Below are 18,111 nucleotides of genomic sequence, written 5' to 3' on the forward strand. Positions count from 1 at the left end.
GAAACTCAGGAGCAGCAACATTGTAGTGGTGTCACCACCAGGGCTGTAAGTGGAAGCTTTTTCAATATTATATACAAGCCATAGTTGCTGCTTATTTAACTTATCATAAAATAAATAATATTCTTATGCATTAACAACCATTGACAAAGCCAATAGTTCTGACTTGTTGTAGATATGATGTTCCTTGTTGTATCATATATCTGGATGCAATGAGAGAAACAGCAAAATACAAGTCGGGCGACACATTATGCTAAGCACAGATTTCTAATTTACGTGTTTTTTAAGCCATGCCCTTAAATTGGCCACGCTTCTTTGAGAGACCCCCCATTTTAATCATCCCACTTAAAGCCCTGCCCAGACCGTTTACTACATGTGTAGCTTCACACTACAGAAATATTGATACATATTTTTCGTTTTGACATTTGTTTCAAAGTATTTGAGTTCCACATTTATGCAGAAAAAGATTGATCCTTGATTTGTCCTTGTCGGCTTGCATTCTGATATCTGGGCTCCAGCATTTCACTATACTTTCAAAAACTCCTTGTTTAGATATTTTAAAAATATAGAAAAAGATGTACAATAAAATTCCTAATGTGTTCATTACAAACAATGTTAATACTTAAGATTGAAGAATGAGGGTGTGGCTCATTATCAGTAAATACAACAATTAGAAGAGAGTTAATGAGTAATCCTCCCTTTGAATGAACTACATAAACAAATTTAGGAAGACAACACAAAAACTCCTTAAAGCAATTCATATAAAAAACATTTTTCTTTAAATGGAGCAGACATTTTTAAAATCATCAACATAATATATTTGACCGGTTAGAGAAATAGCTTGAAAACAAAATCACACTGTATATTTAAGAAAGGTACAAACATTGGGATTTTGATAGTAGTGGACAATCAAGCAGTACATGTATAGGAGAAAGATTTAAGTACATATGGCACAGGTAAGCTTTTCAATGAATACCTACTAACGCCTTGAAGTCCTTCCAACAAGAACACCATCCTTCGCCATCTTAACAGCTCATTATATGTTGCTAAATAGGGGAATTTCGCCAGGCAATTTTACATTAAGGGACATATGAGAAATTCTCTTGTCGTTTGTATCAACTTTTTATCCATAAGGTAAAAGCTATCCAATTCCTGCCTTCAATGCAATGCTTGCACTCCCGAGATGGTTTTCCCTGACGTGGCCATTATTACAAAAATCAAAACCACCAGATTAAGAAGATCATCTCTCCTTTTTTACGGTGATTAGGTGCATTATGGCATCTAGGCAACCTGAAGATCAGTTTAATGAATTTCAGTCTTTTGATCCCATCTAAAAAATTATATTTTGTCTACGTGAGAGAAAATCCCATGGATTTACAAAACTGTTCCTTCTAATTGCTTGCAGCATTGCTAATTTGGGTAAATCAAGAGATATTCTGAGAATTTCGTATTCAAGCCTTACGTACTAAGGTTTTGAATCTCTAGCCATCAATTCACTCCCATACAATAGTAGGGTCATTATCTGCCCGTGTCAAACTTTAAGCAGAGATAACATGGTATATCCCTCATAGGCTGAATTAAACGCCACAATACAAGCTAACGTTGGCAAAGCTTTTACCCTAACCATTCAGTGCAGCACCTTTAATTGAGATCAAACTAGAAGTACAAGAAAAATAACATAACTGGTTAAGTTGTATTTATTTTGACTGGGGTTCTAAATCGGGCCAGGCCAATGCGAGATGATCCTGCTATTGCCATATTAGTGAACAGTTCAGTTCGAGGAGCAATGGAAGTCCAGTGCCTGGTTTAAAGGGCTTAAAGTGTAGAGAGAAAACAGTTCTCTTTGCCCATTCCCCCATCTCTAACAATTACCAAAAATAGGCATTCTAGAATGTTCATTTGTTTGAAGATGTCAGCTGGGGTGTTAAGATCTAGAGTGATATCTTTCACCGGACGGCACCTTCAAATTGGTCAATAGTAGGCAAGCCAATGGCTCTCCCTCTATGAGGCGTGGTGAGGCCTAGGAAAGGTTTTTGTGTTCAACTTATGTAACTGCTGCTTTGCCCTGGTTACAGTGCTATTCTTGGTAGCTGCTCAGCAGGGGTAATCGTTTCAGGCAAAATGTTCACCTACATGCCTACTGCAGGATTAGTGCATCCGTGGATGCAGGCATACAACTGAAGCTTTGGTGCTCTAAAATGAGTTCTAGAGCTCTGCCCTGACAAACACCTGCTCAAATTAAGTTCAGATGAAACCCATTCCCATCTACCTAAACAACACGAACACCGACCGTTGTCTGCATCTCCACACAATTGGAGTAGTTTCCCTGCCTCTGTTATGAATACTCACTGCCTTCAGTACTTTCACTCTTTTTTTAACGTTATGGGTGGTAGAGAGAGTGGAGAGATAGAAGCAAAACATTATTAATGAACCATATTTCCATCAACAGTTCTTCATAGTTAAATCCAGTAGTACCATACTACAACCAGCAACAGTTTCTTTCAGATAAGTTTACAAACACAGTCTGTGGTCATCGCAATAAAAAGGAGGGACATTCTCAAGAGATTGGAGGATCACGATTTCCTGTATATAAATGTGTTTGTTTATCTGTGTGGCAGCGAGGAATAGATAAGTCAGTGCCAATGGAAGGAACAGTATTCCACTGTATGTACATGTACAATTTTACACACTTGGGAAATATCGTATAAACATTTATGTGCAGCAATTCTGTTTCTTAACAGTCTGGGAGGGGATTGCCACCACGTTATTCTTCAGCCTGTCCTCGTGCTCCTTTAGTGCCCTGGATAAAAACACAGAAAAAAAGAGTATTAAACCGACTTATTAGGAGTGGAAGGTTTATTCCACCATGTAACAACCACCAAATTCATACTTACAGTCTATGTAGTTAGATGTGTGTGTGCGTGCATGTGTGTGTGCAACACATTGAAGGATGCTCTTTGCATGGAATTTGCAATGGGTTTATTCAATTTTCAGGTCAAACCATTCCAGCTATATCCATATGAATAACGATCATGATAATAACGTATTTTTATATTCAAGCAACACTTCTGGTATTTCTATATTAGGGGCGGTTTCTCTCTGAGGACGTGTGGGCTCCGCCCCATTACATTCAACAATAAAATAGAAACGCCCACATTTTGTTTTAATAAAAAAAATACCCCCTAACTTATTTTGTATTGTAGTCCACTTACTTCTAGAACACGAGGCACTGTCTGCCCTACTCACCGATACTGCCGCCATTGTCCAGTGACCATTTTGGACACTGCCACGTGACTCTGCTTGCTTGCTCCCCTGGCGGGCCCAAAGAAGCCTAAGTGTTTGCCGGGCTGACAACCTCACAGCCCTGAAGCCTGTGAGGTCATCAGCTTGGCAAAGACCTAGCTTCAAGGCCCAGTCTCCACCTCCTGATGGCGTGGAGGTAAAGTTAGCCCCAGGAGTTTTAAAAACGAGCCCGGTTTCGCTAAGTCTCCACGTCAATCAGAGAGTGGAGAGCTTGTCTCCGCACCCTTTCCCAATTCATTGCAAGGTGTGAGTGGGACATAGGTGGGACCCACCCTGTGACAAGTTGGGAAAGGGTGTGGCAGGTGGAAATCTAAGGAATTGATTCTGCGCAGACTTGACCTGAAACAGCTTCCCATGTGTGACTCGAATCGGATAGTCGGACTGCGTGTTTGTTGAAGCCGAGGTAATCTGAATCTGATTCAACATTACTGCAGTACCAGCAGCAGCTAGTCCTAATGGTTGCTTGCTGCTGAGCACAGCACTGCAGGAGACAACGCCTCCACCCCCCAAGCACCCAACTCTGGAGCCCGGGATCAAAAGAGGGGAAGCTGCGCATTGGTCCTTGAGGCAGACAAGTTCAGTTTGGGAGTCCCGAACCTCCGACAGAGCATCCGGAAAATCCTGGGGGAGAGACACAGTGTCAGAGATGACGGAAACATGCAACTCCAGGCATCCGCCACCACATTGTCCATGCACCTGATATGCTGAGCAGGGATGGCCAGAAGATGACACTTCGCCCAACCCGCAATTGCACAGGCCACCAGATTTAACGAAGGACTGCGAGTACTGCCCTGGAGTTTGATGTAAACCACAGTACCTGAGTTGTCGGATTGTACCAGGACATTGCACCCCAGCAGACGACCCTGGAAGAAATGAAGAACACGGTCCACCACAGACATCTCCCTCCAATTGGACGACCGGTGGGACTCCGACCGGAGCCAACGAGCCTGAACAGCCCAATGACCCAGAGTCGCCCCCCAAACGGACGCACTGGCATCCGTTGTCAACACCAATGGAGGCGGCAGGTGAATCCACGTCCCCTTGGAGAGAATGGAGGAATCCAGCCACCACTGGAGAGCGGACACAACCTTTAGAGACACTGGCACAGAGACAGCATAGTCCCGAACTGGAAAAGGCACCCAACATTGAAGATGTCACAGCAGAGGCCGAAGATGAACCCTGGCCCAGGGCACAGTGAAGTCAGTTGCAGCCATATTTGAATTGAATTATTGCTTATTAAGCGAATGAATGCTGAGGCATCGTGGCGCTGACTGTGATACATAAATACTAAAAAGCATCCTGACTTTGGTTGTTAGATTTTGGAAAACAACCAATTTTTTAACTCCTTCCTAAACCTCAACCGATTAGGTTGAAGTCACAGGGTAGACGGCATCTGATTCCAGAGTTTGGCCGCACAGAAAGACAGCATGCGGCCCACCCATCTGGCCTTGCAGATTTTTGGGATACAGACAAGGCCCTTCATAGAGGATCTAAGCGTTCTGGCCGTTGAGTACATAGAGAATAATTTCCATATCTCCCCAGAGATTCCACCATAGAGGGCCTTGTGTACTAGATACAGAGATTTAAAATCGCTCTTTTCTGGACATGAAGCCAATGTAAGGCTCTAATGGCCTCTGAGGTGGAACGACCCCTAGGGATATTCATGGGCAGTCTGGCAGCGGCATTTTGCAGTCATTGCAGCTTCCTCTCCAGCGCCTCATCAATCCCCACAAAGAGCGTGTTGCAGTAGTCTAATTTAGATAGAAAAAGTGCCACTACAACAGTCTTTTGGAGTTCATACGCAATGAAAGGAAACATTTTCCTCAATGTTTTTAAGAGGAAAAAGCAGGAGGAAGTTAGCTGGTTTACTTGGGCTGAGAGATTAAGCTGATCCTCAAGGATCACCCCCAAATTCCTGACCTTGGTAACCGGGCGAGGACAAACTCCTGCTCCGTTGGCCACCAGTTGTTATTCCATAGCGAAGGTCCCTTACCAATTTCTAGGACCTCGGTTTTTTCAGTGTTTATTTTCAAGAAGTTTTGGCTCATCTAGATTATGATGTCTTTCAGACACGCATAAAAACTGTTAGCCACTAGCTCTGATGGTTTAGAAACCGAGATTGTAAGCTGCGAATCATCGGCATACATGATCGGAGAGAAGCCATGCTTCCTGACTAAGTTGGCCAGCGAAGACACGTAGAGCCAGTTTTAGAACAGCCTGCATCACGCACAAAACCCTGCATACAGGCAAACCAGAATACCTGGCCGCCAAACTCAATAGGGCAGGCCAGTCCAGAAACCTCAGGAGCTTCAGCTCTCTACTGCTCATCCCACCAAAAACTCGCAAGCACAGAACCACAGCCAAATCTTTTGCTGGTAACGCACCTAAAATCTGGAACTCTATTCCACCCCACATTAGAACAATACCCTCGTTTTCAAAATTCAAGAGTCTACTCAAAGACCTCTTCCACGACTGTACTCGAGGGAACTGACAGACCCTGGACAGTCCCCCAATTGTCACTCCAGCGTTACTAAAATTCGAGTCCGACAACACGGTCGCAGCTCAAGATATCCTCTATGTACAAACGATGGCCGATTTTGTATGGTTGAATATCAGACCCTAACCTCTGAAGCAGTTCAAGAAACCCTTCTATGTTTACATTTTAAATTTTTTTTTTCATTCCCGATCTGGTTTGGCTGAAGATCAGATCTTACCCCCGGCGCGACTACCCTGTAGCCACTTGCTAGTCCCACGTCTGCCCTAACCCACATGTTCGCCCACTCTCCTGGATCTCATGTCTGTTCACTATTGTATATGATTTATATGTTGTGAAGCGATCTGATACCCTTTGGTCTAGCTAGCGCTATACAAAACTACTAAGATAAAAAATAAATAAAATAAATAGATGTTGAAGAGGGTTGGTGACAAAGCAGATCCCTGCGGGACACCGCATGGGATGCTGAAAAGTTCCAGACTGTAGGTTCTCCCAGTGAATGTTTTGTTTCCTGTTTTCTAGGAAGGAGGAGAGGAGGGTCAGAGCTGTGTCCTCTATTCCCACATCTTTCAGCCACTGCACCAGCACTGTATGTTTCACAGTATCAAATGCCGCCGAGAGATCCAGGAGAATCAGGACCGCTCTGCCCCCCTCCCCCCCCTATCAACTATCTTCCAAATATGACCCTGAACCTTGAGCCACTGATGGAGGGAAGCCACAGCCTAGGACAACAACCTCCGTAACAGGAACTGAAATTGCAGAAGCCGGGAATCCGGAAGTAACAACTTGCCCAGGAGCGAATCGAAGATGGCCCCTATGAAAGACCTCCGAGTTGCAGTAAGCAGCTGGCATTTCGGAAAGTTCATGAGAAACTCATGCTGCTCTAGCATATGAATGGTCAAGGACAGGTGCTGAGACAGGACCGCGGGTAAAGGAGCCTGGAACAGCCAATTGTCCAAGTAAGGAAACACTGACACACCCAGGAGGTGAAGATGGGCTACCAAGGGAGCCACTACCTTGGTGAACACACGGGGAGCGTATTGGAGACCAAACAGAAGAACACAGACCTGCCAATGAAGACGCTCCAGGCAGAAGTGCAGGAACTTCTGAACCGCCAGAGCCACAGGCACATGAAGATAAGCGTCCTGGAGACATAGCAAACACTCAGCCAGCCTGAATCTAAGGGATCACCCGTTGCAAGGCCTCCATCTTGAATGGGATCTTCCGGACAAACAAGTACAGACTTCGGAGAGTGATGACAATCCGAAAACCTCCTGTGACCTTCGAAACAAGAAAGACATCCGAATAGGTCCCCAGAACGCACTTTATCCGGGGAACGGGCACAATCGCCTTCTTCAAGAGCAAAGTGCGAACACCGTCCACCAAAGACTGAACTCGAGGCTGGTTCAAGGGTGTCGGAGCCCAAACCACGCCCGAGGGAGCAGGAAGGGACAGAAAATTAATCCGATACCACCGGACCAGGATAACCAGCACCCACTGATTGGAGGTCATCAGACGCCAAGCAGGAAGGAACAACCGCAACCTCCCACCAACCTCTGGTGCAACACTAGCATGACCAACCTTGGGGGCGGCATAGTCAGGAATGCTGCAGTCCCTGTCCAGCATCTCCGGGGGCTTCTTCTAGAACTTCCGGGGGAAACCCCTACCAGCACATTTTGGGCCCTTAAAGGAGGACTGCTGAAATCTAGAAGGCTGACAAAAGGTCTTGAGAGAAAGAAAAATCCTTACGAGAAGGCTGTCGACGGAAGGAAAAGGAATGCTTCCACTTTTTGAACACCTTGTGAAGTTTATCCTCAAGGGCGTCCCCAAAAAGACGAGGGTCAGTAAAGGGCAAGTGCAAAGCCATAGACTTCTGTATTCCAACCCTTTAGCAACAAGTTGCGACGAGCAGCAATACTATAGAGGAGCCACAGGACAAGGCAGAGGCACGCTCAGAATCAAAGGCAATGTCCAAGAGGAATTCGGCCTGATGTTCCATGGATTTCAGCAAGTCCGTAAAACTGCCCCCCTCCTGCATAGTGGAAAACAAAGTCAGTCAGTCAATAGTGATTGAGCGACATAAGCCCCATAGACACCAGAACAGATAGCAAGGTGAGAGCCAGCATAAGATTCCCTCAACGCAGAGTCAATTTTCTTATCTCCACCATCACGCAGAATATTATCATTCACCATAGAGGGACGACCCACCAAACTGGCGACAATGGAATCAACGTGCACCGACTCAGGAAATGACTCCTCCATGTCCTGCAAAGGATACAGTTTGGACATAAAGCGTGGCAACATGATGTGATCCGGATCCTTCCATTCTTTCAAAGGATGGAAAGGAAGAGAAGTAGTAACAGGCTTCCGAAACCGTGGCAGAACAGCATCCATGGAAGTATTGGCCAGAACATCATCAGGAAACCCCATGTTCTCACGTACATGAGAAAGAAGGTCAGGCAACATTTCCTTGGAAACATATTTGCCTTTTAGATCCACTTCTCCCAAGGAAGAGGCATCAGAAGAATCCGGGGAAGAAATGTCCGAATTGAGACCATCACCCCCAGCAGAACAACCCCCAACAGACTTCTTGGAGGACTTCAGATCTGACAAAGTCTCCAAAATCAGGCGCTTCAACCTGCCGTAATCCAACCTGGCCGGCCTCACCGTAATAGCAGAATCTCCACTGTCAGCCGGAGAAGAGGAAGAAGAAACAGGAGACACATGCTTTCTCTTCTTATGATGTTTCCCCATAATGAACACCAAAAGACAGGACGATCGCACACAACCAAAAGAGGCAGGAACAGACCAGAAGTGAACCCTCCCCCCCTCCATTAAAAAAAAAAACGCCCCTGAATCAAGTGGCATACCAAATAGCTGAGAATAACCAGGACGCGAGGCGAGCCAAAGACACAAAACTCAACCCACATGGCCGCCGAAGGCCGAAAGATGTGGAGAAATTCAGCTCTGGCGCCCAGCACCCCGAGGATGCCGGAAACCAGACTTCGAACTGCCCCAATGCCGGGAAGCACATGGAGTCCAACCCAGGTGCCAAGCACAGAAAACAAGCAGCGAGTACCCAAAGCCCAACCCGGGCTTTGTCAATGCCAATTCTCTTTGTGGTTACTTCCAGGAACGACCTCATGTGTACCAAAGATTATGTTTTAAAAGACTGATGGGGTTTATGATTTGATTCCTCTGCGAAAGAACCAATTTTGATGTTTTATCTCTTCACATTTGTCGTGTCTCTCTGGGTAGTTTTTATTTGTAATACATATATTGTACTGTTTTTACTATTTGTATGTTCTTTTTGGCATATTATGTAATAAATCTTATTTGTGTTTTTAATTTATATATTTTGGTTACTTATCCTTTTGTTGTACACAGCTGCTCCATTGGGGTTAGACTTCTAAATATTCTAAATTTTCCCATAATCTTGGCTATGTATGCGTAGGTGTGTCTGAACTACATGGTTGTTGGTAGGATTTCTGATTGATGATTTGTGCTTGTCCAAGAGAATCTTCTTTTACACTTTGTTGTGGTACCCTGTCTCTTGGCCAGTGGGGTCGCTCCCTTTTCTTATAAGAAGTTTAGTACCTAACATGTTAAATTCTTTTGTTCAGATTTCATGGGGGGGTGGAGGCTACGGGCTTTTAAACTGCAGTACACATTGATATTTAAAGCAATCTAAAGGAGCATTCTTCAAAGGTGATACGGTACTGAAAGGGCTGTTGTGTGGTGTTCACTGGCAAGATCTGAAATGTTGTGCCTTTTCATTGTCGCCTTTGAACTCCCGGGTGTGGCGATTTGCTTATCTTGCATAATATATGGTCTGATTATAAAAATGGCGAAGAGGACCCCCCGAACCCTCCTTGTGGCGGTCGGGCACACTCGCTAGCCTCGCTCGCCACTTGTCACTCACCCCGAACTTTAAAGCCCCACCACTTTCAAATGTCACCAGACACCACTGTCCTGTATAATAGGTGTTGGGAAATTAAGGGTCTGTTAAAGGTATTTTGTGGTCTTAAAGACTGTGATAGGCAACATTATAATCGTTTTTTGCTGTGTAAGAAGATATTTTACAACCTAAAAGTCTTTCTGACTCGAAAAGGGCTTTTACTGCTCATTCGGAATTGGGTCTCCACCTTTTTGCAATTAGAACTGTAATGTACAAATGGTTTGTGATGACAATTTCATTTAAGGACACCTGACACCAGATTTAAGGTAGAAGCTGATTCTCAAAGATTCCCATTTGAGAACCATGGTGGGCACCCTCAGGGGAAGCAGACAGCAGTCCAGAACCCAAGTGGTCACTGACTGCTCCCCCAATGTCTTACATGCCAACTTGTTTTAAAGCAGCACCAATCCCTTAAAGGGAAACGGGCTGATACACAACCTTTGATGTTCAGGATATTCATACCTATTGTACATATGAAACCAGTCCTGTGATTCTGAGTACAGAGAGAAGAGCCAGACCTTCTGTCCTCTCACACCTTTACATTGCTATAGTGGACTTCTGAAGTCTGGAGAGACGGTTCATGATGGATTCAAAATAAATGATCTTAGAATCCAGTGGGACAAAATCTCATCTGGTGCCCATCGCCAAAGGTCTTTCTTACCTGTTAGTTAAACTTGGGTCTTCTGTGTTAGTTCTACTTCAGTAAAGCAGTACCATAGCACTTGCACAGCTGAGTAATACGTTTGAGCATTCCACATTTTTTTTATAAACGAACCACAGTGAACATTAACTAGAAAGTCTACAGGCCTAATGTTGGTTTCTAGCATTTTTTACTCTGTTAATGTGTGTGTCTTTTTCAATGGCTTTTGTACATTATTGCTGTGGGAGGTGCTGGGCCATTACCCCATGCTGTGTGTGTAGTGGATGGAAGAAAACTGACTAACGCAAGAATAGCACTTATTTAATGTTAGTAACTTCATTTGGTCATGGCTAATGCTCGACCTAAAAAGGAACTTTGAAAGGGTAAGAAGGACTTCAAGCATCGAAATGACTAATTGTGGGGAAAAAATAAGAAATCAAGTTCTATCAGCACTCTCTAGGGAAGGCTCAACTAAGCAGGATGAACTAGTGTTGTTTGTTTCCATTCTCAGTACAGTGAGACTGTGCAGCATGGCCATACAAGGGAAACTAAGACAGCTCTTCTCTTTGGCTATGGTTAGGTGAGAATAGTCGAATCAGAGCCCACAGCCTTCTGGTCCATGTCCTTTGGGAATTAACAGTTATTTACTGTGCTTATTTGTTTATTTGTTTATTCCTATTCACCTTTCCTGACCCCTGCAGCTGCATATCAGATCAGGCTGTGACACAAATTTTGCTTTATGGAGTAGGTAAGACAATGTGTTACTATTTGTTTTTCTTTTTTAAATCTGCACAGGCCCAGCAGGACACATACTTCCCGTGTGCTTCATTTGAACAGTTTTTATTATTATCATGGCTGATGCAGGACAACAATAAGACAATGCAAAATGCCCAGATAACCCTGGTGATTAATGATCCTGCTGGAGAGCAATCATTTGTCTGTTAGTAGTTTTAAAATGCAGATGAACTGTATGGCTGACAGTAAGAAACCGAGCGCCCTGATACTTTTAGATCTATTGGCGGCGTTCGATACTGTCAGCCATTCCCTGCTCCTGGACAGACTGGCCATTCTCGGGATAAGGGGCGTGGTCCATCAATGGCTTCAATCCTTGTTGACGGGCAGGATGCAGAGAATTCAACTGGGGGATTGCATCTCCGATGTAGGTACCCTGGAGTGCCTCAGGGCTCTGCATTATCCCCACTATTGTTTAACCTCTATTTGCAAACGTTTATTGACTCTCTAGTGAACATGGGCTGTCGTGTGTTCAATTACGCCGATGACACCCAGTTGCTACTGAGTATTAATAACACGGCTTCGGCGCAGACCAATGCCCAGAACATCCTTAGATATACGGTTGGTTGGATGACTGCAAACCTGCTGAAAATAAACCCGGAAAAAACTGAGGTTTTGGTGGTTTCGACCGTTGCTTCACCCTGGAGTGACCTGTATTGGCCCCAGGAATTAGGTCCCACCCCGATACCGTGTGACAAAGTAAAAAGTCTTGGCATCAAGATTGACCATGAATTGTCAATGGCCAGTCAGATTTCTTCTTTCGTAGGGACGTGTACTGGCTTGATCAGACAGCTGCGTAAGTTAGCTCCCCTTCTTTCTTTGTCCATGCTCCGTATGGTTTTCTCTGCTACAATCATTTCGAGGTTGGATTATGGGAACGCTCTCTATTTAGGTCTGCCTAAAACTTTGACCAATAGATTGCAGGTTGTCCTGAATGATGCTGCGCGACTAATTTCCAGGCTACCTAGAAGTACCCATGCCTCTCCTTTATTGCTTAAGCTACATTGGCTCCCTATTGAGCAGAGGGTGGAGTTCAAGAGCTTATGCACGGCCCACGAGGCAATCTATGGGCAAGCCCCCGCCTATATTAAAGAACGTTTGGAGGTCTATAACCCCAAACGAATACTTAGGTCTTCTGATACCCAGTTGTTGGTCTGCCCTAGATATAAGCTAGCAACCAAGGGAGGGAGATCCTTTTCGGTTTTGGTTCCACAGATATGGGACAAACTACCAGAACCGATCGGGAGAGAAGTAAATCTCCTACGTTTTAGGAAGCTGCTAAAAACGCTTCTATTTAGGGAGGCGTTTGGCCCATTTAAATAGTTGCATTGTAGGCCTCTCTTTGCCTCTCTTACGCTTTGAATCATTGTTGCCTGTCATCGGTCTTGAGCGCCTAGAGACCTGTAGGTGATTTGGCGCTATATAAACCGAAGTTAACAATAACAATAACAATTTTATGTGAAAGCTCAGTGGGTTACTGCCTTTTTCACAGAGATCCTTGTGTTACTTGCAGTTCAGAAGTTACAATCCTAACATAGGACAGTGACCAATAAACTGACACCAAAGAGCTGCATACAAACATGACTGGTAGAGTTAGAACTTTGCTTTTTTTGTTTTGTGGTATAGTTAGAACTTCCCCAGTATTTCATTGTTCTAATGTTGCTAAAATTAGTATTTATGGGCAGATATACATTTTTATCAGTAAAGCTGACCCCATGGAATACTCTTTAAATCCTAAGGTTCTGTTCCCCTGGACCAAACCCAATCAAAATATACTGCCCACCAGTATAGATGACATGTGATTCCTACACCTTGTAATCCTCAATGGCTTATATGGCATTCCCTGCAGACTGATTTACATACCTGCATGATTGATTGTCTCTGTATAATGTGTGCGTGATGTAAGGTACTGTGACACCCTACACTGATATGAGTAGCGCTATACAACAAATGAAATGCATATGAGGGAGGGGCTAGGGAGAAATGAGTGGCGCTGGAGGAGGGTGGTAGTGAAGGAGTCTGAGGAGGAGGTCATGAGGGGGAGGGGCTACGGAGAGATGAGGGGCACTGGAGGAGGGTGGTGGTGAGGGAATCCGAGGAAGAGGTCAATGGGTGGAGGGGAAGCTAGGGAGAGATGAGGGGCACTGGTGGAGGGTGGTAGTGAGGGAGTCTGAGGAGGAGGTCATGAGGGGGAGGGGCTACAGAGAGATGAGGGGCACTGGTGGAGGATGGCAGTGACGGAATCTGAGGTGGGCATGAGGGGGAGGGGCTATGGGGAGATGAGGGCACTAATGTTGTGTGGCAGTGAGGGAATCCGAGGAGGAGGTCAACAGGGGGGGCTGAGGGGCACTGTTGGAAGGTGGTAGTAAAGGTATTTACGGAGAAAGAGGTAATTGGTGTGCCGCCAAAAAGACTTTCGCATCAGCACTAAAGCCGGCCCTGTCATGGCATTTCTTTTTTTGTTTATTTATTTAGCAGTCGGGTCATAAGGGCTACTGTGGAAAATATTTTAAAGTGCATGTTAATTATTTTTACTGCTATGTTTTAAGTTTGAAGGTGATTGTACTAATGGTTTTACCTGGAAAAATTAAAGTGGAGCCCGATAGTGCCTGATATGGGGCTGGATTTCAAGGTCAGCTGTGAGATGAGGTTCACTGGAGAGGAGTAGTGGATAATCAAACCTGTAAGGGAGTGTGTTACAGAGTCTGGGGTCATTTGGAGATAGTAATGAAGAGGGATTCTCCCTGAAAACTGTTACTTGTCTGATACTCCCACCTCAGAAACCTCCTATTCCCATCAAAGGAACATTACATGGAAAAAACACTTTTTGAGAGTGATAATATTTAGAAAGAGATTTGGAAAAGAGTGTGTTTTACTGGGCCTTGTAAGACTAAGAAGTGATATAGGAGGGCCCTGAAGCAGGCCTGCCCAGACATTTATGCGACAAATCGAGCCCGCAGTGGCCCACCCAAATGCACCCTTGGCCCACCCAAATAAAAATTCCTGGAGCCGGGCCTGTTGCGCTGTCGCATTACTTCACAGTCAGGGTGATAATGTATCAGAAGCAGCAGGGGTTTGCACATACTCATAACGGCACTCTACACTGCTTTGCTGACTCATCACTGCAGGCCGTACACTAGGGTACACTAGGCTGAACCTGGGACCCCTATTCAAGACAAACAATGGTGTTAAGCCATGCAGCAGGTTAAAGGTGTATCATGCAATCTATGCTTTACGCAGTTTATTATTTACACCATGCATGTCTCAAACCACGGTGCATCGCACACATGTCTCCAGCGGCCTCATCAGTATGCCCCAGGTGTGGGTCACAAGACTTGGCTTCCTCCACATGATTTGGGAGTGCTTGGTGGTTGAACCGACCTGGGTGGAGATTGTGGGGACGACCGCCGCACTGGACGATGGGGTCGTCTTGCAATGCCGGATTACTGCTTATTGGGCATTCTCCCTAGGGCCAAGGGGAATCCCTATTTGCATAGATTTGTAGACCTAGCATTTATGTTTTTCAAACGACAAATTGTTGTCATGGAAATCACATGCTGTCTCAGATGTGCTGTGTTGGCTCCACACTTTATTGAAGTGGGCTCGCGCTGAGACAGATGTCCTTGTGGAGGCCAGGAGAGGTGGTGGCGATATGACTGAGGGAATGATTCCGGACATATACCTTAGGAACCTTGAAGTGAGAAACGACTTGCACTCACCTTGACCTCCTGATCCGTGTTCCCCTGATGATGCTGTGGAGGAGGGCTATGGTGCAGGCCTTAGCTTGTGTATTGGAAACCTCTGTAATGCCCAGAACTGTCCTGCCTTGCCCTGGTGTGAGTGGGTGGTGTAGTCGTTGCTGTAGCCCTCCTGCGTGCTTCGCCTGCAGAGCTTCTCGTTGGGATGGCCACATACCTGTGCCCCATAGCAGAGTGCCCCTGTCCCACTGTGTCTGATTGGGTCGTGGTGGACTGGGGGAAGTGAGTTGGTGACCTCCCCCACCCAGGATACACTAGGGGGATTTCGCTACATGGATGTCACCTCATGGGTGTGTGCTATTTATCTGTATAATACTGCTGGTTTTGGCTGCTTGATGACTCCAACGTGTTTGCTCCTGAGCCAGGTCTGGGCCCTGGACTATCAGTCGCTATTGTTTCAAGTTTTTGAAATCAATAATGATTTGGAAACAAAAGAAGCAGCAGGTTTTGCGAATGACATATGCAGGTTAATGACACATGCATCCTCTTGTGTGTAGCTAACTGTTCCTTACTATGATCGTGATCCCCCATCGCCCATCACTCTCTCTTGTTCCGGTCTCTTGCCCCTCCCTCCTTCCTGTGTGAGATCTCATTTCCTCCTTCACCTCCCTCCTTCAGCTACTCCTTATTTCCAAACCCAGCCCTCTCCTGTCTCTCTCCTGCTACCCTATTTTCCCCTTTGCACTACTTGTAACCCCCACCTGCCATTCCCTCTCCTATCCCCCTCCTTCTTTCCTTATTCACTCCTTGTCACTTTCTCCCCCGTGCACTGCTTGTCACTTTACCCTTCTCTTCCTAGCCCCAGCTGCTGACCTATCTGCCCACACCCAGCAGCCTCTCATATCTGCTGACAGGACCATTTTTTTATTCCAAAGAAGCCAAATGTGAGCGATACTAAGGCTTTCTTGCCTACTACACCACCCTTTTTTTACTTTTATGTCAAAACAAGTGTGGGAGGCACGAGACACTTTAATTCTAGTTCTTGTGTCTTTCAATGGAGCAAATACTTATGAAGGACTATGAGTAAAGCCCCCTCCCCATCCACCTTTAACTTGAAATAGAAACAAAAACAGAACTGTATCAAAGGCAACGATACAATCAATACAGTCCACCTTTCTTTGGTTGTCTCGTCTGACTCTTATGTACTTGAGCTACAAGCATTACCATGCTAAACCCACATTCCTGGCTTTACCAATGATTGTTTAGCAGTTTTTCAAGTTTCTCTTTCTCTATGTCCTAATACAACTTGCAATGTTTATGTTTTCCAGGTTTCTACTTTGCTCAATGTTGGTCACTGTAAAGTAGTGGGACGTAAGCAGGTGAGACTTTTAGTCGCTTGAGTCTCTTCCCCTTCTAGGTGCAGGAGCCTGCACCTTCTTTGGGGCCGGCCAACAAGGTCTCTCAGTGTTAGACTGTCTCTATAGTCCAGTCACTGGCCTCTGTGTTTGGCTCAGGCGTGGTGATTATCAGGTCCCAGGATGCTTGTTTTCGGTCCTTCGAATGAGGGAGGACCTGGCTTGGCAGTTCGGGCGAGAACAGGGTCAAGACTGATTTGCTTATGACTATGTCTGAACTGGGGTGGCGAATTTAGCTAAATATTGTTGATGGACATAACTCAGATCTAATAGTGACTAGGGATAAGTGTCTGAAAAGTTTCTGCGCTCCGTCCATCATCTTATTGTGTTTGCATTGGTTATGATCAGGCCAGTTGCGGATCTCGTTTTCCTCTCCTCCTTGAGTGTGGTGTGGCACCAGGACATGTGTTGCGTGTTCTCTCTTGAGGGACGTTCTTGGAGCTCCTACTCCGGTGTGTTCCCTCTTCTATTATCTTGTTCCGTGGGCAGTAAGGAGCTGTGGCTCTGACCCACTTCCTCTGGGTGGCGCAGGACTTGCATCTTGAGGTGTCTCTGCCATTAGGCGTGATTTGTGGGGTGTGACACATTGTGCCTTGATGATATGGCCCTAGTGGCTAAACCACAGTTGCAGCATTTCATACTTCTGTTCACCTTCTGGCCCAGCCTCACTTTCTTTGAACTTTCTCCTGCCTTGGGCTTGGACAGGTTTGTGCAACAGTGGGGTGTCTCTGAGGCCAACCGTGGTGGTCGTCTCTTGGCCTGGGAGGCATTGTAAGCTTTGTCACCTTGCTCTACTTCTGCTGATTCTCTTTGGTGTCCCAAAAGTTCTTAATTGCCTTTCTTCACTGTCCCCTATGTTGCGGTTGGGTTGCTTTCCTTTTGTACTTCTTATTCTTGGCTCCCTGGTGTTGGGCATAAGGATGCACACTGCAGGGCTCAGCTCTCCTGTGGGATGGGTACAGGCAAAAGACTGTGTAAGGCGGCAAAATGATTGAAGTGCAGCTTGCTCATTTTTTCTCCCTTGTAACTGGCTGCCCTCAAACGTTGTCCACAACCTTCAGTTGTGGGGGGAGGAGTTCTAGGTCGGGCTGATCTCTTCGGCTGAAAGCCTCTCCTCTCCTCTCCTCTCAGTCTGTGCTCTGTGGCTGGCAGCCTGGTCCTGCAACTCTGCTTAGAGACTGTTGGCCCATAATGAGTTGGTACAGTACCTCTTCCTTCCGGTGTGGGCAGCGACCTCTCTGGCCTTACTGTAGCTGATGAGCCATACTGAGGGCTGTGTAGTGATGGGGACAACTACTGAGCTCTTTTAGAAGGGGGAAGCTGGTCAGAGCAGCTACAATGTCCCCGAGCATGCAGATCCTGCAGGTGGATTTTGACCTCCTGTACTTGAGCCTCTTATGTGGCCCCTTTTCCCAGGCCACTTGTTCTTTGCTACTGGGCAGTAGGGTTGCCTATTAGAGACCACTAAGTCTATGGTAGAGATTTAAAGTTGTGTCTCAGTACCACATGGTTGGGCTGGTTTCCCAGTTCACTGTTGAGGGAGAGGGGGCCCTCTATGGCCTTCATGGTGCATCATGCCGACTCTTCTAGCATTGGTCTTTGTCTTCCCGGTGTGTTGGGCACCAAACCAGTAACGTGAGTGTGCATGCAGGCTCATTGCTGATTCTTTGTTGTTTCTCAAAGCTATGTGGCAGGTGTGGTCACCAATGTAAAGTTGTGGGCCGTAGGTCAATTTAAAGTCGCCAATGTAAAGTAGTTGGCCGTAGGCCCACATACTAAAATAAAGGGCAATGCCAACACATGATCGGTTGGAT

General features: G+C 45.7%; 1 protein-coding gene across 3 annotated transcripts in view; it reads right to left on the reverse strand.

Moving 5' to 3' along the window:
- Positions 1-582: 582 nt before the first annotated feature.
- Positions 583-18,111, reverse strand: part of RAB44 (RAB44, member RAS oncogene family) — a 450,865-nt gene continuing 433,336 nt past the window's right edge. For 2 of the 3 annotated variants that reach the window (XM_086923095.1, XM_086923096.1), the window contains exon 16: positions 583-2,797. In XM_086923095.1, coding sequence (XP_086779221.1) covers positions 2,710-2,797 — 88 coding nt within the window. In that variant the 3' untranslated portion in view covers positions 583-2,709. The remainder of the gene's footprint in view (positions 2,798-18,111) is intronic. The other variant, XR_015295992.1, reaches the window with a different exon arrangement.

Source organism: Lissotriton vulgaris, chromosome 5 (genome assembly GCF_964263255.1).
Source record: "Lissotriton vulgaris chromosome 5, aLisVul1.2, whole genome shotgun sequence".
In the NCBI taxonomy this organism is placed as follows: domain Eukaryota; kingdom Metazoa; phylum Chordata; class Amphibia; order Caudata; family Salamandridae; genus Lissotriton; species Lissotriton vulgaris.